Source organism: Typopeltis vanoorti, chromosome 10 (genome assembly GCF_054136105.1).
Source record: "Typopeltis vanoorti isolate ZY-2024b chromosome 10, IOZ_Tvanoo_1.0, whole genome shotgun sequence".
Classification (NCBI taxonomy): Eukaryota; Metazoa; Arthropoda; class Arachnida; order Uropygi; family Thelyphonidae; genus Typopeltis; species Typopeltis vanoorti.
Window position 1 is genome coordinate 69,004,980 of NC_143558.1, and position 27,057 is coordinate 69,032,036.

General features: G+C 34.5%; 1 protein-coding gene across 2 annotated transcripts in view; it reads right to left on the minus strand.

Moving 5' to 3' along the window:
* The window catches only part of LOC150102489 (BTB/POZ domain-containing protein KCTD3), a 290,210-nt gene that overhangs the window by 67,967 nt on the left and 195,186 nt on the right, over window positions 1–27,057 (minus strand). For both annotated transcript variants that reach the window (XM_090399756.1, XM_090399757.1), the window contains exons 13-14: window positions 15,980–16,150; window positions 9,209–9,364 (exon numbers count right to left, since the gene is read on the minus strand). In XM_090399756.1, coding sequence (XP_090255882.1) covers window positions 9,209–9,364; window positions 15,980–16,150 — 327 coding nt within the window. The remainder of the gene's footprint in view (window positions 1–9,208; window positions 9,365–15,979; window positions 16,151–27,057) is intronic.

The window sequence follows — 27,057 nt, forward strand, 5'->3', positions numbered from 1 at the left end:
ATCCTTGGTATAATAAAAATAGGAATACTGGAGGTAAAAATAAGGAACAGGAGGATATAAGTTTAAAGTTAATAGAGTTGTATAAGGGAAAGAGACAAGTTAAAGATTTGGGAATTGACGATAAGATATATAATATACAAGAGAGATATAAAGAAATAAGATAAAGTAAAATATAGAAAACCCTAAGATATTACAATGGCGCAGTAACGACAGGATATTAAAGAAATAAGGATAATAAGGAAAATATAGATAAAAAAACACACTCAAGTTTACAATGGTATTTTGTCCAGATATGGGTGACATAAGTAAGTAGATCACCTGTTGATTGACAGTCATGGAATTCCTACTAGCAGTCATTTATTAGTTGAGAGTCTTCAAGACAGTGTAGCAGATGAGTGTTGATAGCTCTTTCCATTACTTCAGAAATAACTGGAGTAAGAGAAATCAGACGATAGTTTGAAGATAGATTTGTGCCCTTTTTTAATGGATAAGGCACATAAGAATAAGTGTAAACTGGCAACACAGAATAGGAGTCAACTCTGGAACACAAACCTAGATTAATTAGTAAAGAGAGCTTGATAGTATTGGGAGAAAGAAAAGACAGATAATATCAGAGAGAGAGAGAGAAAGGTCTCAGCTCTTTTATATCATTATATAGTCAAAGGGTATCATTTTTTTTTCTTTTTCACCAGTATCATGCATACAAACAACCAAAAGACTAATTGAAACTAAAGTGCAAAGATGACTAAAAACCAGGTGGGTATCAATCATCATCTGAGTTAACCACCTTGAGTTGGCCTTCTCTGTCTGGGATTGCTCTCCAGTCAACCTGCAAATGACCATAAGATCCATGGTGAACTAAGAGGATTGCACTATTAAAAAACCTCTCATAGTAAAAATAGACAGAATCTTATCTTCCCTGGTGAATATTGCACAATGTGGGTGATTTACACTGCTAACCAAAAATGTGGTATCTCCTAGAATGCTTCTTTCTAAATACCAAAATCTTCTGACTGAACAATAAAATTTCCATGATACAATTATTGTAAAGCATTTGTATGTCATATTGCTGGTTTTCACACCCACATTTTTCCTAACTTTCCATAAATGGCATTTTAATTTATTAATTATAAAAATCAACATTCTCTTCCCATTGCTATCAGGTGTGTGAGGAGGGTACTGCAATAAAAGAACCTGTTCTCTTGTAAGTAATGGTATGCCAAACACATTATATAATCTGTTCCAAAATATGCAGGGTAAGAAGGCACCTGTAGAATGCATGTTTTACTGTTTCCAATCAGTAACAGATTGGATTTCTGATGTTAAAGTAGTTCCATTTGATGGCATTTACTGGAAGATTACTATATGCAATTCTAGGATATTCAATAGGATATCCTTGGAACTTCAGTAAGTTATGAAACAGTGTTATTGTCAGTGTACCCAACTGCAGAAGTTTGTGGCGAAAGAGGTTAAAGATTTCTTTATATGAAGTTTTGCATTTATTAATGGAATGTCAATGCCAGAATGCTATAGCAATTTTAGAGCTTAGAGTTAAGCACAGAATGTTGTAGTATTCAGGAACAATCTCAGCCTTTGCACCTTTATAATCATTTACTCCAAATAAGGGGAGATGAAAACCCAGATAGGAAGGTCTGAAGATATGTGATTAGTCCTCAACATTGTATGGATTTTTGCAACTTGCTTAAATAGCAAAATTTTAATACTGGAAGCCCAAAGCCTCCATGTTCTTTGATAGTTAAAGAAATTCCTTTTTAATTTCTTGGTATCAGCTGGACCAAAAAAATTGCACGGGTTTACTATATAATTGTCTTTCTTCAGCTTTTTCACAGAAATTTATGTTTGTAAGCTGCATTGATTGGTGCCAGTGTTAGCCATCCAATATACACTGATTATTTACTATGCAAATATGTCATGAAAGGATGGATGAAAAATGTGCCTTTTTGAGGCATGCAAGGAGGTTTCTTGAGTCATTTCAATTGTTCCCATTACCAAATAAGTGAAAATCATTAAAAAAAAAAAAAAAAATATATATATATATATATATATATATATACACACACAGGTAACCCTCGTATAACGCGGATTTTAGGTTCCACAAAAATGCCACATTATATAAATCGCATTATGCAAGACTCAGATCACATAGAAAAAGTAGGGTTAGGTTCCGAAATCGTTTTTTTTTTTTTTTTTTTTTAAGATTATATAAACAATGACATATCCAACAAAAAAATATTTTTATTTAATTCAGGTAATTCATGTAAGTTAAGAAAACATGTAAAAATAAATACATAGTATAAAATTATAAAAAATTATAAATTGTACATAAACTTCATTGCACATAGTACATAAATGCTTTAGGCAAAATAAAATAAAGTGTATATTTTAATCGTCATCACTCTCTTCAAAACTAACATATTTCGTAGATGTTCTTTATTTATGAGTGGCTGGACGTTGTCATCACTTGAAATCTCTTGGACATAATTTGTATAATTCTCATTGCATACTTCGGTTAGTTTAGTTATCAAGAAATCAGTAATAAGATCTTGCTTACCACCATGCTGCAATTTTTTATTAAGTTCATAATACGGAGCTATACAAATATCGAATTGTCTCGTGAATTTTCCGGAGCACTCCATTGAGAGATCATTATCCATAAAATAACTTTCTTGCCAAGTCCAATCCTTCTGCTAATTTCTTTAAACTGAATTCTTTAACGGATTCATCACAATCAGAATCTTCGGTAGAACTTTCCCTGCTATTTGGTTCAACATCATCTATTAATTGTACCAGTTCCTCCTCATTTAAATCTATTTATCCATCAATTAATTCACTAATTTCGTTTTCAACCATATCGCAAAAGCGCTCTGAATGGTCATTACTATAAAAATATTTTTTTTTTACATAAAAAAGCATTACATATTGTATGTAACTTACCAAAAAATAAAGCGATCAACTTGAGATTAACACACCTATGATTTTTAATGCGCTTTCCTGGCAGAAAACGAAGACAATTTTCAATAATAAATACTTTATACAGTAAACAATTGATGTATATGTGTGTGCTAAGGAGTATTTCCCCTAATATAAATTCGCTATTTATGACTACATGCGCAATATGGGCAGACGCAAATTTAACGAAGATAAAATTTGATTTTTAAGTTGCGAGTTGAAAAATATATGAAAAAATAAAGGGTTACTACAGTTTGTAGACGGTCTTATATCGAAACCACGTTGTATAAGTACTGCATTCAACAAGGGTTACGGTATACGAAGGTTACCTGTATATATATATATATATATATATATTTTTAACGATTTTGTACACACACACACACACACACACACACACACACGCGCGCGCGCGCGCACTTTTTTATAATAAATCTCAAACAGTACTTTCCACCACAAGCTTCTAGTATAGTGTTTCTCAATCTATAGCAGTCATATACCAAAACATGGTTAGTGGCAACTGATAATATTCTGCAATTGTGAACATTTTTCTTAATGTAAGAATAGGGTAAATAAATCCAAGTCTGCATGTAATTTTATGTCAATAAAGATAGAAAAATTACAATTTTCTATCAATAAAGTTCTTATAGTAATTAATAAAAATATCTGCCTTCTACCTGAACACACATTTTTATATTCTTGTAATAATGCTTGCACTGTTTTCTCTATCAAGCTGGTCTTTTCAACACATTCTGCATTATCCAAAATTCTCCAGTGCACTATATTATTAATTTTGCATGAGTACACACACACAAAATTGTTTTCATGTGAACCCCACACACAATACTCCCTAAAGGATAAAGGTCAGAAGATCTATTTAGCCAGGGACCTTATCAACCAGTAGGAAAAGTGATGATTCAGATAAATGGAATTCTATCAGAAAAATGTGGTGGAGATGCAACATGATGGAAACTGCTACATAAACCATGTCAATAAAGGGAAAATCTTCAAAAGGTCACCTGGCAGTTCATTTTGCAAAAATTTTAAGTTATGATAAATTTACCAACAACTGCTTTGGAAGTTCATTTTAATTGTTGCAAAAGAATTTTCAGAGTGCATAATATTGAAAACAAAGATTATGCACTCTATCTAGAGTAAATACTGCTCCAATGAATAAAATGCAGCAGCATACATTTGTAGGCAACAATGACCAAAGTTAACTTACACCTCATAATCTGCTTTTCAAAGTGTTGTATTTCTTGCAAATTGTACAGATGCAAACTCTCTTTACTCAGTACATTCTAAGTAGTTTCTTAGAATGTACTTGTTTCCAGGATTGTGTTGGGAGGGAGGGGGGGGGGCAAATAAGAGCATCACTTTCAAGTGCAATTACAAACACACAGAACCTGCTTCTCTTCTTCCTCCTTTATTTCATCTATCTCTATCTGCTGGAAAAGCCTTTCTCTTGAAAGTATTCCCAAACAACTACAACCTGTAACTCTTCAAGGAAAATGTCAATGAACTTTTTTTTTTTGAATTTTCACCTGAACCCTACACATGATACTCAATGTGCTTATAGGTTCTTCAATCTCTTGTGAATGGGATATAAATATATATATTCTTAAGATATAAAAAAAAATATGGATTTCATATTATAGCATTTAATTTTGAATAATCACACATGTGACCTAAGAGCATTAACTTGTCCAGGTTATGATATGCATGACAAAGTAGATTTATATGATAAACTTGTCAAAATAGAAAGTTTGGTCTAGGTGATCACAAGCAAATCTGTCTACTTGTTAAGTTATAAGTGAAGCTATAGTTTCAAAATAATAAATAAAGTCAATATCCCAAATATCCTTACACATGCTTATACAATGTACATATGAAAAAAGAACATAGCACATATAAACATAATTCAATATTATCATCAATTAATAAACGATATACAGTTAACCCTTGAACAACATGGGGGTTATGGGGCTATTTAGATGACCCCACCCCCGTGTTATTTGAAAATCCACATATAACTTTTGACTCCTCAAAATCTTAACTACTAATAGCCTACTGTTGACCGGAAGCTTTGCCAATAACATAAACAGTCGATTAAGACATATTTTGTATATTATATGTATTGCATACCATTCTTACAATAAAGTTATCTACAGAAAAGAAAATCATAAGGAAGACAAAATACACTTACAGTACTGCACTGTATTTATTGCTATGGCAAGTTTATGCTGTCTATTTACAAGATGAATTGTATGTCTGTCAGTACCTACATCAATAGTCTTATATGATACAAAACACTGTAGATGTTATACATATTACTAACACTAGATATCAAAAATGCAAAGGTAATGTGAAGAAGAAAGTTATATTTATTTACAGGCATAACAATTCAAGCCCTGATAATAAAGCAGCAGCAATATGATTGCTTTATGATAGCTTAGCATAATCGATATGATTCTTCACGGTAGCCTAGCCCATACACTAATAAATTAATCAGTATACAATGTTATGGAATACAGTATTATAGTCATATTCATAATATAGTATCAGAGACATTGTTATATTTAAAAAAAAAAAAAAAAATCACTTACATGCAATGGTAAGCTGATATGCAATTTCTCCAGTTACGAGAGAGAGAGGCATACTGTTAAACTGTGAATGAAATTGTTTTGTATATATATATATATATATTTTTTTTTTCATTCACATTTAACATAATTACCATATACCAAGCATGACTTGTGTAAATATTATTTAATGTAAGCAACTTATTTTACAATTTAATATTCATATAACTACCTTAATTTTGTCTAATATTTAATTATTTAATCAAAGATATATGTATTAATAATGAAAAGACTGTATTAAATATTATTAAGCTATTTTAATTATTATTATGTTAATATTATAAGAACTTGTATTTGATAATTTAACTGCGCATTAATTGAAATGTAAATATTCTTTATTTATTCCTATTTGTAGAAGTTTAGCGTTATGCAATACCTCAATTTTATTATATTTTGTTTGGTTGTCATGGAAACGTATGTGAGTGAGCGAGCACGTTTTTGGAACAGAACGTGGAGAAAAAGCTGAAAGTTTACTAAAAAGGAACGAGTTAAAGAGATCACGAGAAGAATTTAGGCGGGAAAAACGGAGATATAAGCGAAGAACGCTAAAAATAAAAATAATAAGGAAACAGAGAGAGAGAGAGAGATTTTGGAATCACAGTGCGATAATAGAGTCGGCAAGTCACTCAAGCAGCTAATTAAAGTCTACTAGTTGAGAGGCGGTTAGCTAATAAGTTGTAAAATAACAATTATAGCTACGGAAGACAGCTGAATGACTACTAAATAGACTAGCGATACTTGAGTTGAGATTTAAATTCAGGGCCGACCTTTCAAGGATACACAAAATCTTGAAATAAAGCACAGAGTTTCTAGAGAATAGTAGAGCAGTGAAGTTGAAGTTTACCGTTAGCTGTGGTTAGAATTATAGTGCCTAAAGAATTATTTGAATGCTGGAGGAATGAACAACTGTGCATATAAAACCTCAAGTTAAGGAATTATTGTGTGTTGCCTTATTTCATGAGTGATCAGTAGTAATTCATGCAAGAACGTTTGTTTATGTGTATTGTGACCGATGACTAATTCAGTTATTGCCTAGAAGATTTATTTTAAGGAGTGCTGTTTATTATTTAAAGTGTTTACAGTTATAAAAAGTGTTTACACATAAGTAGATGAAGAAAGAAGATTATCGGTAAGAATATTCCAACTATTAATATCCCTATATAGAGATGCGAGTGTGTTTCTTCCTAGAATTTCTTTATATTAACAGTAACTATTGCGGAGACTAGCTGAAGTGTAAATTTAAAACTGTTTGTTTGTGAAGAGGTCCTACTGCAATTTCATTGTATTTGAAACTTAAGGAACTGTGAGAAAACTGTAATAGAGATAGAAGAATTACCATTGTCTGAGTTTGTATGACTGTATTGTCAGGAAGGCTGAAGTGTTTCTAATAACTTAATTAGTGATTTGAAGTTGTGTAAAATTTGTGATTTTAAAATTAAATGTTTGTTTTTGTTAATCAAAAGTTGTATTTTGCCTGAATCTCTTTTACCACACCATTCATAAAATATTCAAACCAAAGCAGGAGTGATAAATAAGTTAAATATACTCGGCCAGTATATATTTTAAGGAGAAATAGTTGAAGGTTGATTTTTCTTTAATTCTTGAACTAATTCAGATATAGAGTGGCACAGTCTTTAAATATAAATTTTCTCTATATTTGAATTAGAAATCAACTCACGACTTATCAATTAGTTAAGAACATCGTAATTGTAATCATGTCGGATCCAAAGTATAGATTAAGAACAAGTAGGATCCAACAATACTGTACAGTAATGCACTCTTTGAAAGCAAAGTTATAAAACAGTACGAAAACTAACACATTATTAATTTTATGTTAAATATCATTTACGTTATGCCTATGTAAGGATAGGCTATTCACTTCCATACAAGTCTTGCACAAGATGTTCTATATGAGGAATACTTAGGTAACAATGATGACACAAAAAACATTTCATACAGTTATTAGATTTTCACATGAAGACACACACACCACACACATAAACAACAGATAAGTTTATTAACTGTACAGCATGATGATTATTCATTAAGTCGATCATCATAAAGGTCTTCATCTTCACATCGAGTAAGCTGGGGAGGAATAGGAGGAAGGACTGATCTTGCTGTTTCAGGGATGGCAGAGGCAGCACACTCAATGTAACTTTACAAAAATACATCATAATTTCTGTCTGACTTTCAGCTTTTTCATTTCTCTAAAAATGTTTCTATACGGTTACCAGTCCTTCCACCATTTACTTTAGTTTCAGTGCTGGTATCATAGAATGGTCCATGTCATAAAAGAAGTCAAAAGCAGTCTTGAATAATCGGAACCTTTCTAACAGATTGTCTAATGTCAATTTGTTTTCTGGCACTGGTTTGGAAGCACTCATCTCCATCAAGTCATCTTCTGTTAATTCCTCTGGTGTAGAGTCTATTAGTTCTTGAATTTCTCCATATCTTCACCCCACCATTTCTTTTCCATATCCACAATCTCTTTCATGATTTCCTCTATTGGCTATGTCATAAATCCTGCGAAGTCATGCACAACATCTGGACGAAGTTTTCTCCAGCAGGATTTTATTGTTTTATTTGTTTGGCTTGATGGCTTTCATGGCTTTTTTTTTATAACAACAATGGCATCTTGCATGGTGTAATCCTTCCAGACTTTCACGATGTTTTCTCTATTGAGGCTCTCTTCCATAGCACTGACAATCCTTTCCATAAAGTACCATGTGTAATTGATATGTACCATAGATTGAGCTCTGCAGCTGCAGAGCTCAATCTATGGTGCATATCAAGAAATTCAACTTTTTCTTAATGTCATGACTTTTCTCTGCTTCTTGGGAGCATTTCCAGCATCATTAGTGGTGCTATGCATGGGTCTCATGATGTTATTCAAGGTTTACAATATTGCACTAAACACAATAAAAAATACTCGAGAACCGCGAGAGATCATTTTTTATTACTGGAGAGACGAACTGTTTACATGGAGAAGATTAGCTGCATTTTTAGTGGATGCTCGCAATACTTTAGCTCACTGCAATAGAAACAGGAGATGGCTACGAAATTATTACAGTAGTACAGTATGTACTACAGTTAATTTTATACAGTTACTTTACATTTGTTTATGTTTCTCTTGACTGCAAATGGTGCCATGTACAGTCTATAAGTGTTTGTGTGCAAAATTTTTGATATATTTAAAATTTTTATAATAGATTTGTGTATACTTTATGGTAGTAAATGATAAAATAGACTAACATCTACATATATTTTATACATTCATGACATACTTAATGGTTTCTTAATTTCTTTGATATTTCATGGCTACGCAGTTCATCTGTGAGTTTTTTTCAAATTGTTGCAATTCTCAAAAAAAGTTTTCAGTATATTTTATTTTATTCAAAACAATCTGCATATAAGTGGACCTGCATTCTTCAAGGGTCAACTGTACAACATATGAATCTATTTTTTTCTTTACTCACATGAAAGAATAATTGTTCATAAAAATATCATTTACACATCCACAAACGTTTCATTCATCAATGAGAAGGTTTGAGTTATATCTAATTTTTAATAATGCACTTCCCATCAAATCTTACCACAGTCATTACCAGCTCCGTAGCTTATACTTGGCTCTACCTCTTCAAGAGATACAACTTTGAAGGATGCTAATGGTGTTGAACCTGGCTGGGTGGAGATCATGCCTCGAAAACGTGTTACACTCCACGTCCGAACATGATTATATTCTGAACATACTGAAAAATAGCATAATATTAAGACACATGCAAAATTATAAAAAATAAATATATATTGGAAATTTATAAAAAGCAATGACAGATTATCCCAACTGACAAGAAAAAATTTATTTCATATGCCAATAATTAACACAGAATTGGTGAATTTAGAAGAAAGCTGTCCACTACCCACATAGTAAAAATAAGAGTGATCAGTACCATTTTTATCATTATATCAACTTTCGACAGAGAATTAAAGTGATATAAAAATGGAGAGCTTTAATGCATATTATTCGTAAACTAAAAAGTATGCCAGAACAATGAAAAGATCTTAAAAAAACTGAATAACTGAAAATCTTTTCTACAGTGCTGCATTATTAAATAATACAAAAACAAAAGCAGTATAGTTAGTTTCAAAGTTTTACACTAAATACTTAAATTTCTTTCCAGTTAGCTGTATAAGACCAGCCATCTGGTGTCTAATACAGCTAAATATTAGACACCTAATACTTTTATATTGGTGAACTGTTTGCTGCAGCAAACAGTCCACCAATATAAAAATAGTTTCTTCAAAAAAAGTTTTTAAAATAAAATAGTGCTCTGATATTCTTCTAGTTATATATCTTTTATACATTTATATATGAAATCCACATATATAAAATCCACAGTGTGAACAGTCTACTGAAACCACTTTTCAGTCATCAAAGGAAGGGTTATGAATCTGAGCTATATCTAATTTTCAACAATGCACTTCCCTTCAATCTTACCACAGTCATTACCAGTTCTGTAGCTTATACTTGGCTCCACAGATTAAAAGGAAGTACTTCCATGGATTCTCCCCTCACCTAGCCAATTTCCATATGGAGTATTTTGAAAAATATACTCTTGATACTGCCATTCTCAAATCTTCTATTTGGCTACATAGCACAGATGCATTATTCTTTCCTCCTCCACCTCAACAACCAGCATCCCAGAATCCAGTTCACTATAGAAAAATAAAATAACAGCTTGATAAGGGTTTTGAACCCTTATCAACCTCTGTCTATTCAGGCTTCTCTGACAGTTGAACTCTCCTTCATTTGTCAGACCTTTCTGTCCAACAGTTACAATACTAAAAAGATCAATAAATGATGTCTTTCACATCCTTCTGAGTATACATACTACAGAAATGCTGTCACTATTCCCTATATCTAGGACACGTCAGAAAAAATAGCCAGAACTTTAAAGAAATATAATCTCTGCACACTGCTTTCAAGTTTCATTTGAAGCTGGCTTCCCTTCTCAGTTCTCCTCGGGATACACTTCCTCTCTTCTCTATTCTAGGTGTTTACATGGTTCCTTATTTTGCCACTTATCATTTTATGGTCAAACTTGGAGATCTGCTGCATCTGCCTTGGTGAACACAAGAAATACATGTGTCACTACAACTATGGTCATTGAAGTCTAACTGACCATGCCTTGTCTAGGATCAGATAGAAAAAAAATACTATGCTTCATCACAGCAAATACAAACTTGAAAGACACTCCTTAGAATCAGCAGCAGATTTTAAAACCAGCATAATATAAATAAATATGGTGCTGTTAAGCTTCCCAAGATTTGGGAAACTCCTTATTCCTTATTCTTAGATTGCCCACCCAACAGCACCCACAAGAGGGTGTCCCTCCCACACAGGAGTTTAAATAGTGTAATTTCTTCCACTTATTGGCCTACATTTTTATGTGTTATTATAATTTTAATATTGTGTTTCTGAAGGTGTCTCTGTGACAGAGACAAAATATCAATACAATTAAATCTGATATTTATTTTTTTTGCACTGTATTCATTCCATTAAATTTTCTTGTGCGTGTAAGCCAGCACCTAAGCATACATACAACTGACAACTCCAAAGTTTTCATGGGAAAAAAAAATTTGCTTAATTTTTTTCTTAAAAAGGTAAACATTATTTAACTATGTATTTTTGATTAAAAAAAAAAAAAACTCTTTGCAATGATTTTAGGGGAAAAAAAATACTTTGCTTGAATCCTCTGATGAGCACTAACTGACTATAACATATGTCTAATGAAACTGTCTATGCTGATTCCTAACATAGTTACTATAACTGAACAAATATAATAAATGAATATTTGCAACTGATTGTTCTGTTATATGCATTGATAATATACTCTAATCTCTATTTAGTGTTTAGGCTTAAAAACCAGTATGAACTCATCTTGTGGTTTCATGGAATAAGTCTAATATTTCATATCTTTTAAGGCATTAAAGGATATCCCAGAAACATCAAAACTGTAACACGTGTACAAACAGACTCAAGTCTCATTATTTCCATTTCTTAAAGGAAAATAGAAATAATGAGCCTAAAGTGGAAATCCTCTGAGAGATATCTAGTAGCTTTGGCTGCTGGATGGATTGTCTTTATTTTATTTATTTATTTTAAACCCTGCAGAGCTTGTGGTGGTAAAAATTGCAGCGTAGATTGAGGTATATATCTGAGAAATACATTCATTACTAGTATGTGCTAAAATGCAATAAAACAAAGAAAAAACACTGCAAATATAATACATGATGGTACAAATTAAGTGGATATTGAATCCAACATTATTTCATAGCCGAATATAGAAACTATAAGAAAGGTTTTGTGCCGAATATACAGAAACTAAAAGTTTCGGCAGATGCAAGCATAAACAACCATATGGCCAACTCATAGTAAAGGTGGAGCAAGCTTCAGATCACTTTCCTTAGTATTTTCCATAATGTAAAGCACATCTCCTAGAGGACATGTATGATAAATAAGCCTTTGGCTCTCTAATTCAGTAATACATGATGGTTTATTTATTTTCAGTTATACTCTAGAAATTATTGAACAAAGAATCAAAAAAAAAAAAAAAAAAAACTAAACCATACTATACTGACATCAGAGGTCACGGTATCAGATACAATTTACTGTCAAATATCACAAACCTTTACATAACATGTGTTAAACCAAAATGACAGCAAAAAACAGTTCAGAATATCACTCGTAACATATGAATGCACAGCTACTCATGACCTCCAAGCTATACACTGAATTGTGTAAGAATATTTATATTAAACATTTTGCACATATCTGTCAGATCAGCTACGAGCTCCGCAGGATTAATGTGTGTATAGATTCCAGAAAATGCTTTTTCCTATTTGAATCTGCTGTAGTGTAAGACGGTACTTTTCTCCAACCAAATGATATGAGCAGTGTCCAGGGTGGCCAAGCATCTACCACCCAAAAGAGTGCATAAGAATGTACCAGAGAAATGGAACAGAGTCTATGAAAGTTTCTGGCTAAATACATTTAATTTAATGTGGCTAAAGCATTCTGTATAAGGATGGGATTATTCACTCTAGTTCTGTTTAGAATTAAACAGAACTAGAGTGAATAAATATGAATAAATTAATGTAAAAAATATATTAAATTTTTTTTTAAAAAATGAGCTTCACCATGACAATGGGAATAGCAGCAATCAGGACCTGAAATCGGCAAGACAGGCTGTAGGCGTTGAATGAGAAGCACTAATAGTGTTTGAATATTGAGACTTGAGTCTCAATAAATCTACTCTATAATATAAAATGATAAGCTTTTTTTTGTAACGTTTTTGTGTCATGTTTTTTGCCAAGTTATTTGAAACTTAGGAGCTACCCTGAGTGTTGAGTCTTCAAAATTCGAGTCATCAGAATTCAAGGAGAACCGGCCTACCAATCTGGAACTCTGGGGGGGGGGGGGGCGTAGACACCAGGGGGGGGGTGAAAACCCTCTTTCGAGTTTTCAAAATTCGAGAACTGGCCTACCAGTCCGGAACTCGGAGGGTTGGGCACCATAGGTGCCAGGGGGTAGAGTCTCCCACCTTTTGAAGATTCAACACTCAGGGGTTGCCCTCCTGAGTGTCGAGTCTTCAAAACTGGCCTACCAGTCCGGAACACAGGGGGTTGGGCACCGTAGGCACCAGGGGGGGGGGGCAGAGCCCCCCAGTAAGAATATAATAAGCCCAGAATTTAGGACACTATGAGTGCAGCAGTAAGACTGAAAAATATTGCTATCAACAAAGTAGACACAAAAAATAAATAAGAGAGAGAGAGAATTATTGGATTGTTTGGAATAATAGTCAGGACAACTAAGACTAAGATGCCAATGCCTGTTAACTATGAATGTGTTTATACACAGTTTGTCTACTTTGCAGGATGAAAAACCTTTTTAACTGAAACTGAGTTAGTTGGTTATGTATTAAAAGTGACAGGTATACATTAAACGGGAAATGGCCAGTGGGAAAATGGTGAGCAAAAGGTAAAAGAGAGAAAGAAAGGAGATATAATTAGTGATCATGGGAAGGGAAGGAAACTAATTTGATTGGGTAACTGGAGCATTTCCCAAGTTTCCAAATGTCTGTAATATTAGATGAGGCTTAAAGGTTTTCAAATCTGATAGAGGCTGATTTGCTTGCAAAATAGTTTTATAGTTAATTTTGCCATTAATAAAATAATGAAAAAAAAATAAATAAAAGGTATAAAAGAATGAAAATAGAAAGATTAACAAAACAAGTCTTAAAGTACAAGCCATTAGGAAAAAGAAAACCAGGACGTCCTCTTAAAAGATTCAATGATGACTTCTAAGTTCAGAACAGGCCAATCTAAGCCTAAATCCTTGATAGGCATGATGATGATGATGATGATTAAGTTAATTTTGCTTGTTAACAATTATCATTATATTGTTTAGAGTTATCACTTAGGCTTATAGCATATAGATTCAGTATCAACCTGATCTAGTAGTGCATATGCACAACAAGTGGGTCTTTTATATAACAGCCTGCATAGCTGCAATTAACAATATAAATCATGCCACTTAACTGTAATGACAGGATATTTGTTTATTTAAAATTAATTATTTATTTTTTGATGGAAACAAACTAGATGAGAATTTGCTCTCTGTTAAACAGTTATTTATTCGTATGGCATGAATATCAAAACATGCAGTACAATACACTGTCACTTTAAAAACATATAAAATTAAAAGTCAAAAGTCATTTTAAAAACAATAAAATTAAAAGGTTACATCCATATTGGTCAGATAGTTCATAGCTTCGGGTGTAGCACTTAAAAAGTCCAATTTGTCTCCTGAATATGCTCTGAGATAACAATGAGTCACAATATGATTCACAGTTTGTCTCTGAGCTCCACAATCACAATGCGGGGATGGTCGTTTACCCCATTTAAAAAGCATGTCCGCACATACACCATGACCAGTTCGTATTCTATTAAGCTGAGTCCAGGATTTTCGTGGGAGGTGTGAGCAAGCATCAAAATTTTCTTGTAATTCATTGAGAGAAAATTTTGTGATGCCATCTGTATGGCTCTCCCACTGTTCTTGCCACTTTTGCTTCAAGTCAAAGTTAGAATGTAGTGGTAGTTGGGCTAATTGTAGTGGTGGATGTCTTGATCTTGATCGTCGTACCCTTAAGTCTGGGAGATCTAAATGTATTGGTAGGGCTGTGTTCTCCAAGATTTTCTTATACTCCTGTAAGAGAGCCTTAATCCTACGCAGATTCGGTGGAACAATGTTACTAAGAGCTGGAAGCCAGTGTGTGGGCGTTGATTTAATTGTGCCAGAAATCAGTCTCATTGTATTATTTAGTTGGCTATCAACAAGTTTAACATGCGTGCTATTTAGCCACACTGGTGAGCAATATTCGGCAACAGAGAAAACTAGACCAAGAGCAGTAATCCGCAGATTATCAGCTGTTGCCCCCCATGTCGTGCCTATTAGTTTTTGTATTATGTTGTTACAGGTTCTTAACTTAGCAGAAACGTTTGTTAGGTGTTGCTTGTAAGAGAGATTGCAGTCCAGGGGTAATGATCAAGTACTTTGGAAACTTATTGTGTCGTAGTAAACATCCTTCAAAGAAGATATGTAAAGTGACATCTGCCACCATGTGATTATTAAGATGAAAACTTGATACTTCTGTTTTGTCTGGATTAAGCTGGAGCCTCCATTTTTTATAATATTCACCTATAGTTTTCAGATCTAACTTAATCTAATTGTTAAACAGTTAGATTAAGGGTTAGAAAAATGATATATGGGAATATGATGATATTTTTTATTTTATATCATATAACAATGAGCCAGATTCATCGTGCTGGGAAAATTGCAAGTTTCTTAATAATTTCCCCCAATGTCCTCTATTTAAAAAGATCTTTTTAAAGAGTAAGTTTAATTCTTTATCTAGAACATATAGTACATTTGTGAATTAAATGGATTGCTGAATGGAATAGTGGGTCAAGAAGTTAACTTTGTTCATTGGTTTCTGAAAAATATTTTAATCTTCAGTTTATACTGAGAACTGGTGATGGTAAAGGCCGAGGAAGCTTAATGAGTATTTCCACTTTTTTCAGAGTCAGTGTTAATCTCTCAATGGCTCTGTTATGGTTTGTGAAGAGAAAATATAACATTCACACATCTAATATAGTTCAAGCAAGTTGGGACTGACTGACTGGTTTCTAACCCTTCCATATACTACATCAGTACTATGTAGTATATGTAGTTTACAACATAATGATGGGCAAAAGTGTCACAAAAAACTTAATGATAAATGATTAATCTATAATGATTCACATACCAGAAATTAAATATTTTTCAGAAAGGACAACTTTTGTCACAGGACTTCTGTGCACAGTAAAGGTTTGGAATAATTGTGGACCATGACCAACAGTTTCTGGATGCTGAACAATTACTCTTACAGTTCCTGAACTTGTACCATATGCTATTTCAATCCAGTTTCCACAAAGACCTATATAGAAATAATAGATAAATAGACCATAAATAACACTGAGCAAAATAATGATCTTTAGATAGAAAAGAGGAGATATTTAGAAGAATATTTAACTTATAATAATTCAATTCAATTTTAAAAGAGAAGTTAATTAAAGAATTAATTTTTCATCACAGATAACATATAATATGATATACAATAAAGCATCTGTTTTTTTTTTTTTTTGGGGGGGGGGGAGACAATCTGTTCATATAAAATGCTTTTTATGTGAACAGATTGTGTAATCAGATCATTAAAATTATAACACCATTAAATGGTATTGTGAGATAATACTATTAAAAACATGTCATGAATAACAGCCAATACCTAAGTCTTGTTACCTGTGTTATATCGATGTTGTCTCTATATGATTTATGCTTTACTCGATGCTGTTTACTTAAATCTATCCTTTCTTACCTAAAACCTTATACAATCAAAATCCTACCGGCTGCGCCATTATTATATCAATTGTTTCTATATTATATTGATGCTTCTCATATGATTTACGCTTATTTCACTTACTTTAATCTTATTCTTATATCTAGGATTGTTTCCTCTTCGGATACTGGCAAATTTATATTTTACTGCACCAGCCAGTATCCTGTAGTAGAAAAGATCCTTACTCAGGGAGACAATACTAGATTCTTAGCTATCTTATGCAATATCTTATTTAATCCGTATAGATTCAGATTAATTACAGTCGTGACCTAATTCTATTATTATATTCACTCTTTAAATCCTCCCCGTCAAAATAGGTTCTATTTTTATAAGTGTTAATTTGGAATTGTAATCAGTCATGACTCAGGTTCAGGTAAATATGACATGTTTATTGGAATATCTAAAACACAATACAAAATTCATACACTCAATTATGCTTAATACTAAATAAAAATCGATATAAGAGATTAACACATTCTAAACTAATTAAATCTTATAAAGCATGCTAAACACAGTAACTGCATATTGGGATAGATAGCAAAAGATATGAAGTTAAGCTAAATACCTTTCAGTAGTATTACTCGCAAGAGAAAACTAACAAACATTCTAATGTTACTGAGAAACTAAATTCTACTATTCTTATCACATCAGGTTAATCCTATCACATACAAAATTACAAAAGATCTCTTCCAAACAATTCTTCTTACTCTTAAAGGAGGTTAACTTTTTAATTTGAGACTGTCCACACAGTTCTTTAGAATACAGTTCTTAATTTCACATTCATATACAATCTTCTCTCTTCTAATGAATTTTCACACAAAATTAGAGTAATTGCATCTTACCGAGCCTTTTCCGTGTCGTTCTGCTCCACGTGTATGTCTGGATACTTCTCGTCTATTGGCTGTCCATATGCCAACGTAGGGGTTACGCTATCTTCATTCCTTCTGCAGAATCAAAAATCTTTGTGTTTCAGGAACAACTAGATGGGACTTTTCAGCAACGGCTTGATTCTGCTAGGACTGAAATTTTTCTTCAGCTTTGCATAGAATCCTACTTCATTTTAAGAATGCTTGCAATCTGACATCTTATCACAGACTTCACCCCCTACGCGAAACTGCCGCTAACTTCCGAACCAGCAAAACAGGAAAACGATATGACAAGAGAGTCTCTGATACAGGCTCAACCCCCTTATATTCTTTTATAGAGTGCCCTCTTTTCTCAGTCCCCTTTTTTTGCACACCGCCTTTGTTTTGTTTTTTTTATCCCTTTGGGTTCATCCTTCACTTTTACGACGCTGTTATACTTGGATTCACAGAATACATGGCAACATAATTTTCCGAGTAAGCTATAGCCGCTAGCGTTACGCTGTACGTGTGTAGCTTTATGCCTTCCAGGAATTATTACTTAGCAACATTTTTGGATGACTCGCAGTAAATTTTACATAGCTTAAGTGAGGCTTAAATTTAAATCAGATTATCTCTCTTTTTAGACATACTTAAAAATGAAATCTTAATATAATCACATCAGCTAAAAAATATAAGGTACTTAAAATAAAGAATACAAATTTTACATAAAGTGAAGAATTTCACTTTTAATTACAGCTGATGTGCAGGTATTTCTCTTTGTCAGCAAGTTTTATATGTTAGATTCGAAATGAATGATTTCTTTCCAAGATTCCTTCATTTAGGATCTAACAAAGGCCCCCTCTTTTTATAAAAAAAGTTTTTCTAAATTTTTTTTATAAAAACTATTTTTGTTTCTCTCTCAATCCTCTGGGGACAAACCTTGCATTCTTTCTGGGTCTGAATTCCCTAAAAGGGTTAATTATGGTCTGCCTAACACCTAGATAGTTAATTTCCAGAGTGTCCTTGCCGTTCTCACTCTTTTCGCGGATTGCAACCTTTTCTTCAGTTTGTGTCTTCTCTTCCTCTGGTTTGATTATCTCAGGTTCCCTTACGGTCCTTGACGGGGAGACTTTACTCAGTTTCGGCTTTTTGAGTGTGTTAAACCTTGTGTCTCCCTCCCCTTTAGCCTGAGATCCCCCTTGGGCCCCTGTGTTCCCTTTTCTTCTTCCTTAAAACAAACTTCCCTTCTAGTGAAATCAGAAAATCCAAATTTAAATAGGAAATCACTTCCTAGGATTACTCTTAGGTGAGGTAGAGAGTTCCTTGGCAGGACTATAAAATTGTGCCGAGTGGATATTCCAAATTTTGGCAAGTTCACTCTCAGCCTCACAAATTTAGTAGCTTGGGTAATAGTGGAGGATATTCCCAGAAGCTTAATGGGTCTTCTTAGATGTTTTACCCTTCCCTTTATATATGGCTCAATCTCCCTGAAGTAGTTATCGGGGATAATAGAAGCCTGAGAGCCTGTGTCTACTAGTGCTCTAAAGTTACTCCCACATATCCTTCCTTCAACTGTTAATTCCATGTTTCCCTTTTGATTTCATCCCCCTTTCCTTCCCTCCTGTTTGTTGCATACATGTGACTTTGCCTCAAGATGATAGTTATTTGAATTTCTTTGTTTGCTGAAACAGTTACGGGCTAGATGTCCCAACTTATTGCAGCTATAGCATCTTGGGGGGGCTTCCGGGAGTAACCTCTAGAATTATCTCCGTCCGAGGACATAGGAGAATTCCCGTTGCATTTAGCTGACAGTTCTGATAACTTACTCATCATCGTGTCCATGGGGGCTGCATCTTCTCAACTTCCTGGTGGATCATGTTACTAATTCTTTCCTCTGGAAATGAGCAGTTCTCGTGGTTTACCCTCGAAGCTGATATCAGTTGACCTAGTACAGCATCAAGACGCTCCAAGATGGGCTGCTGTAATCTCTCTACTTCTTGTTGGATCAATGAGCGTACTTCACTAAGACTTGGGCTGCTATTTGCAACCTGGTAGACTGTCTCAGGTCTACTAACTTCACATCCTTTCTGTGCCCTTTGCTTTTCTTTCTTCTCTGTATGATCTACCTTAGTGTCTTGATCCCTAATGTTGCTTCTTTCTTCTCTAATGACATTGACGGACCAAACTGAGGCTGCAGGACAAATGTCTCCAAGCAGTTGCTCTCTTTGTCTTACTGCTGTCAGGCATTCCTCTAAATTTGTTATGTCCTTCCCAAATGCTGTTTCCTTCAGTTCTTGTCTCAACCCCCCCCCTCTAAAGTATTGGAAGACTGCCCAGTAGAGATGGTGCCGGTCTTCGTCAGAGATGCTTAACGTATTGGCAAGAGCTAAGATTTGATTGTGGTAGTCTGACACACTTTCTTTGTCTTTTTGTACCATCTTCTGGAGCTTCCATAAATTTGGTCCCACATTCCTTACTTTAGAGAACTGGTATATTAGTACCTCCTTAAATTTATTGTAATCTCTAGTTTCTTTTAAGACAGGCAAGGAATAAAAGTATGTCTTTACCTTCCAAATAAGCTCACTTCGGAGAAGAATTAGCAGTTGTAACTCACTCCATCTACCAATTCTTCTTAGTTCCTCTATGTACTTAAAAAATGCCAGAACATCATCAGATTCCTCCCCTGAAAACTGAGGAAAAACTTGTTGAGGATTTATCGTCCTAAAGAACTCAGAGTCATCTAAATCTGAGCTCGATGGTTGAGACATACCTGCATTCATCTTACAAACTTAAAATTTCCTTTTTCCACACTCTTTGATATTCCAACAAATGCCTGATTGCCTTATACGAATCCAAGACCAACTTACAGTGATTATTCCCTATTAACCTTAATTTTAGGGGCCCTAATCACATCCTGCCGGCTACGCCATTGTTATATCGATGTTGTTTCTATATGATTTATTTATGCTTTACTCGATGTTGTTTACTTAAATCTATCCTTTCTTACCTAAAACCTTATACAATCAAAATCCTACCGGCTGCGCCATTGTTATATCGATGTTTCTCATATGATTTACGCTTATTTCACTTACTTTAATCTTATTCTTATATCTAGGATTGTTTCCTCTTCGGATACTGGCAAATTTATATTTTGCTGCGCCAGCCAGTATCCTATAGTAGAAAAGATCCTTACTCAGGGAGACAATACTAGATTCTTAGCTTTCTTACACAATATCTCATTTAATCTGTATAGATTCAGATTAATTACAGTCGTGACCTAAATCTATTATTATATTCACTCTCTAAATCCTCCCCGCACAAAATAGGTTCTATTTTTATAAGTGGTAATTTGGAATCGTAATCAGTCATGACTCAGGTTCAGGTAAATATGACATGTTTATTGGAATATCTAAAACACAATACAAAATTCATATACACTCAATTATGCTCAATACTAAATAAAAATCGTATAAAGCATGCTAAACACAGTAACTGCATATTGGGATAGATAGCAAAAGATATGAAGTTAAGCTAAATACCTTTCAGTAGTATTACTCGCAAGAGAAAACTAACAAACATTCTAATGTTACTGAGAAACTAAATTCTACTATTCTTATCACATCAGGTTAATCCTATCACATACAAAATTACAAAAGATCTCTTCCAAACAATTCTTCTTACTCTCAAAGGAGGTTAATTTTTTAATTTGAGACTGTCCACACAGTTCTTTAGAATACAGTTCTTAATTTCACATTCATATACAATCTTCTCTCTTCTAATGAATTTTCACACAAAATTAGAGTAATTGCACCTTACCGAGCCTTTTCCACGTTGTTCTGCACCACGTGTATGTCTGGATACTTCTCATCTATTGGCTGTCCATATGCCAACGTTGGGGTTACGCTATCTTCATTCCTTCTGCAGAATCAAAAATCTTTGTGTTTCAGGAACAACTAGATGGGACTTTTCAGCGACGGCTTGATTCTGCTAGGACTGAAATTTTTCTTCAGCTTTGCATAGAATCCTACTTCATTTTAAGAATGCTTGCAATCCGACATCTTATCACAGACTTCACCCTCTACGTGAAACTGCCCGCTAACTTCCGAACCAGCAAAACAGGAAAACGATACGACAAGAGAGTCTCTGATACGGGCTCAACCCCCTTATATTCTTTTATAGAGTGCCCTCTTTTCTCAGTCCCCTTTTTTTGCACACCACCTTTGTTTTTTTTTTTATCCCTTTGGGTTCATCCTTCGCTTTTACGACGCTGTTATACTTGGATTCACAGAATACATGGCAACATAATTTTCCGAGTAAGCTATAGCCGCTAGCGTTACGCTGTACACGTGTAGCTTTATGCCTTCCAGGAATTATTACTTAGCAACCTTTTTGAATGACTCACAGTAAATTTTACATAGCTTAAGTGAGGCTTAAATTTAAATCAGATTATCTCTCTTTTTAGACATACTTAAAAATGAAATCTTAATATAATCACATCAGCTTTAAATATAAAGGTACTTAAAATAAAGAATACAAATTTTACATAAAATGAAGAAGTTTTACTTTTAATTACAGCTGATGTGCAGGTATTTCTCTTTGTCAGCAAGTTTTATATGTTAATTTCAAAATGAATGATTACTTTCCAAGATGCTTTCTCTCAGGATCTAACACCTGACTTTCAGCAGATAATTATTATTCTGCTATTAAAAACATGTCATGAATAACAGCTAATACCTAAGTCTTGTTACCTGACTTTCAATAGATAATTATTATTCAAAAATTGAATGTCTATTGAAAAAGATTGACCCTCCATAGCTCAGTCAGTATAGATGAAGCCCTTTTGTCAGAAATACCTCGGTTCAATTTCCGTCAGTGATGTGAGGAACCTTTATATGGTCTCTTTTGACTAAAGGTGAGTTAGCCGGTCTCATACAGAGGTAGAGGATTTTTTCTCCGAGAAACTCAGGTTTTTCGTCCCTCAAAACAGACAAACCGGCCAGTAGAATACAGACAAGAATACTTATAGGAATAGGGTAACTGCATTATCCTCGTATTATGGTTGGGAAGTCCAAGGATACTTGGAAGGCCATGGGTGCTTAAGTGCCTGTTAAAAGCCACTGATGGATTGATTGAAAAAGCTTAGAAATGGAGGAAAAGGTACGGTAAAAGGGTCAGAGATGATAAAGGTGACATGAAAACTGAAGATAATGATATTCTAGATGTCTGGCGAAATTACTTGAAAGACTTAAACAAGCAGCGTCAGCATAATGGTAGAAAACTCCCAACAGGAATCAAGCATATCCATACTTGAAGTAGTAAAAGTCATCAAAAACCTGAAATGTTGAAAGGCAGCTGGAGTAGATGAAAGTTGACCAGAAATGCTCAAATATGGAGGTATAAAAGTTTTACAGCAGCTCCATTGTAATTTTCTGAATTACAATGGAGCTGCTGTAAAACTTTTATACCTCCATATTTGAGCATTTCTGGTCAACTTTCATCTACTCCAGCTGCCTTTCAACAGAAGGTCAGAGGGTCAGGATCCAGATGACTGAAACAGAGCTCTCATAGTACCCATCTATAAAAAGGGAAATTAAACTGAATGTCAAGAATTACAGAGGTATTTCCCTACTCCTGGTAAGATTTATGCAAGTATACTTGAGAAACAGCTAAGAAAAATTGTGGAAGGGAAGCATGGTGAAGAACAAGATTCAGGCCAATAGAGGTTGTCAGGATCAGATTTTCACTTTAAGCCAAATAGTTGAGAAATCTTGGGAATATAACAAAGATCTGTATTTAAGTTTTATAGATCTGGAAAAGGCATATGACAAGTGCCAAGAGAGAAGCTATTCAAAACGCTACAGTTGTATGGTGTCAGTGGGACATTATATCAAGCAATACTTAGTCTTTATTTGAGTTGTAAGTCAGTAGTTAGAATTGAAGTACAGGAAGATGGTTTGATGTTAAATCTGGGTGTCAGAGAAGGATGTACATTATCACTTATTCATTATCTATATGGATCACATTATGAAAGAAAGTGGTATTAAACCTGATATCAAAATTAGAGATGTTAATGTCAGCGCTTTGCTTTATGCGGATGATGTTATATTTCTAAATAAACCTGCTACAAGTCTGCACGATTCCCTGACTAAATAGAATAACTGTTGTAATAGATATGGTATGAAGGTCAGCAATAACAAGACAAGGACAATGAAAATAGGCAAAAGCATTGAAAATATCAATTGCATTGTGAATGGAGAACCTATAGAATAAGTAAACATTTCAGCTACTTAGGCACGATTTCTGTGAAGATGGTATACATTTTCTGGTTTGTTTCTTACTTCTTGTTCAATTAAGGGTCATTTAAAGTATAGCAGGGCATTTAAATATATGATCAACTTCATAACTTTTAATTAAACAAACTGCTAATAATATTTCTTTAATTTTCAGTTTAAGGAACAGTATCAACTTATGCCAGCTCTCAATCATTACGTCTCTGTCCAATTAGGAAACTCACATGTTCACAAAAGCTTGCCAGTCGATTTTTACCCCCCCCCCCCCCCCGCTTTTTAGTGTAGACTGTTCATTATTAGGCATCCCCTGCCTTTGTTGGGAGGGGGGCTTCCCCCTAAGTGATGGAGGTAACCAATTATAAAGTTAAACTGCTGAAGTTCTCAGGTTATTTTTGATTTTAATGGCAAAGCCTCTGTTCTGGTAGTTTATAGTTTATTGAATCTCAGTACATGCTGAGATTCAAGAACCTCCCAAAGGAATGGAAAAGAGTTGAAGTAGTTTTTACACAGCTTGTATAAGGTTCTACCATTATACAGTTAAAAGGAAAAAAATGGCAAGGGAAGGTCTTTGTTGATAGTGACAAAAGAGGGGAAATGCTTCCTAATAGAAATGGTGATGACATAAAAATAATCATAAATTACATTGTATGCATCTTTACTACATTGGTCCTTGCGCTTTAGAATTCTTGGAACCAGTTTATCATAATTGGATGGTATACCAGCTCGTGTTGTACGAGAAGCAGCTAAAGAATTGTCAGTACCCTTGACCATTTTGTTTAATTTGAGTCTCGGGTCTGGGTTAGTCCCGAGCGGGTGGAAAGAGGGGAAAATAGTTCCACTGCATAAAGGTGGTTCCAAGACTGCTGTTGTAAATTACCGACCGATTAGCATATCAGGAATCATTGTCAAGGTCTTAGAGAAATTAGTCAAGAAAAGAATACAGGATTGGATAGATGAAAATGGGATATTGTATGGGGGACAACATGGTTTTGTGAAGGATAGATCATGCCTCAGTAACTTGCTCATGTTTTATAACACAGTGACAGCTGAACTGGATAGGGGTAATGGGTTTACAGTGATACTACTGGACCTTGCCAAGGCCTTTGATAGGATACCACATGGAACCCTAATCAGTAAACTGGAGCAGATGGGTATAGATATAGGGTTGGTGAGATGGATAAGAGGGTGGTTGAAGGAGAGATATCAAAGAGTGGTTTATTCAGGAGTGGAGTCTAAAAGACGTCTTGTGACTAGTGGAGTGCCACAGGGCTCTGTTCTTGGACCACTGCTTTTCAATTTGTTCATCAATGATATTGGAAAGGATCTGAGAGGAAGTGTTCACTTGTTTGCTGATGATGCAAAGTTGGGTAGAGCAATTATGAGTGCACAGGATGTCAAAATTTTACAGGATGATTTGGATAGTTTGGAGGACTGGGCTAGGAAAAATGGATGTCAATTTAATGTGGCAAAGTGTAAGGTTATGCACTTTGGGGTGAAAAGAATAGCAGCAGTATATCGCATTGGTGGAACCATACTCCAGGAGATTGATGAGGCCAGGGATTTGGGAGTGTTGGTGGATAGGGAGTTGAAGTTTAGGGGGCACATTGCAAAAGTAACTAAAACAGCTCACCAAATCACTTGGCTTCTGAAAAATACTTTAACATGCAGAGACGAACAAGTTGTTGTTCCTCTGTATCGAGCCTTGATAAGACCCCATCTGGACTTCTGTGCCCAGCTATGGGCACCAGGGTTTCTTCGTGATGGGGAGGAAGTGGAGAGGGTCCAGAGACGAGTGACCAAGATGATAGCAGGTCTGTGGAATGAACCTTATGAGAATAGGTTGAAGATTTGTGGATTGCAGAAATTGGACGATAGGCGAAGGATGGGTGATATGATTGAGACATTCAAATTACTGAAGGGTTTTTATAAGATTGATCCAGAAGATATTTTTGAAAATATGACTGGTGGTGGGAGGACTAGGGGCCATGCATGGAAGCTGGGCAAGAGCTTGGTTGACAAGGCTGTTAGAGCTAGGTTTTTTACTTGGAGAGTGGTAAATGAGTGGAATAAGCTTCCAGAGTCTGTTGTGGGTGCTACGACCGTGAATGAGTTCAAGGCAAGGTATGATAGATACTGTGTGAATGTTGAATAGTTGTTCTTGACGTGACTTTAGGGCCTCCCTCGATGAGTCTGTCGACTCCTTGGAGTTTCCCGGAACAATAATAATAATAATAATAACCACATGACACTGCCATGCATCTGAATAATAGCTGTTTCTAAAATTCAAATTTTAAATTAAATTGAATTTGTTGTATAGCAAATACCAGTTCTTGTTGCTCAAACAATGGTATGGCAGCCATTATTTATCTCTGTTGAACTTGCATATATTCGATAGTTTCATTTACATCACAGGTCTTCAACGCATGGCCCACAGGCCACCTGTGGCCTGCAGAGCTCTTTGTCATTTTGAAAAAATAACTACTTAACATTAAAACTCAATTAAATAAAAAATAATTTCAATGAAACCCGTTGGCCACTAAGCTTTACTGTGGTATTTAGAATTGTAAGATGCTTTCCAGATTCACAAGGAACGCTGTGCATTTGATACTTTACATAAAATTCTATAAATATTAAATAGACATGCTTCTTTAGCCATCTACCAGTGCCAAGCAGTACTTAAGTACTAGTACTAATGTCACAGGTAGATGGCTGAAGCAGTAGTTCGTTTGAGTGCGCTGTCTAGTGCCTTCCAGATACATCTCGAAGGTTCTCGATACTTCGTTATTTTCGTATAAATACAAGATGATCTCATCCACAGTCAGTCAGTCATGAACAGTGTGATGTTCGTGTATAAGCGCAAGCAGGTTCGTCGTGTCAGCCATAGCCTATTGTGGTTTTATATTGCAAGATTTTTTTTTATTAGTGTGAGACATATTCAGTGGATAATAACTGTTACACAGTCATTTTGGATAATTTTTTGGGTTCACCTTCCATCACTATGGGGCTACGAGTAAAAAGCATAAATCAAATTCTTGTCGGGTTTTTAATGAAAAGTGGACCAATTTGTACATTTTTGTGCCAATCGACGATAAGCCAGTGTGTTTAATTTGTCGTGAGTCAGTGTCAGTATCAAAAGAATACAATATAAATCGACACTGTGATTCGATCACCTTCAAAGCTAGCTTCGTGTGGACAAAGTGAACAGTCTTCAGATTGATTTAAAATGCCAGCAGGGTAAGTTTAAAAGGCAGAGGGAAGAGAGCGAAGCGTGCGTCAAAGTAACTTATGTAATAGCTGAAAAAATCAAAAGCCT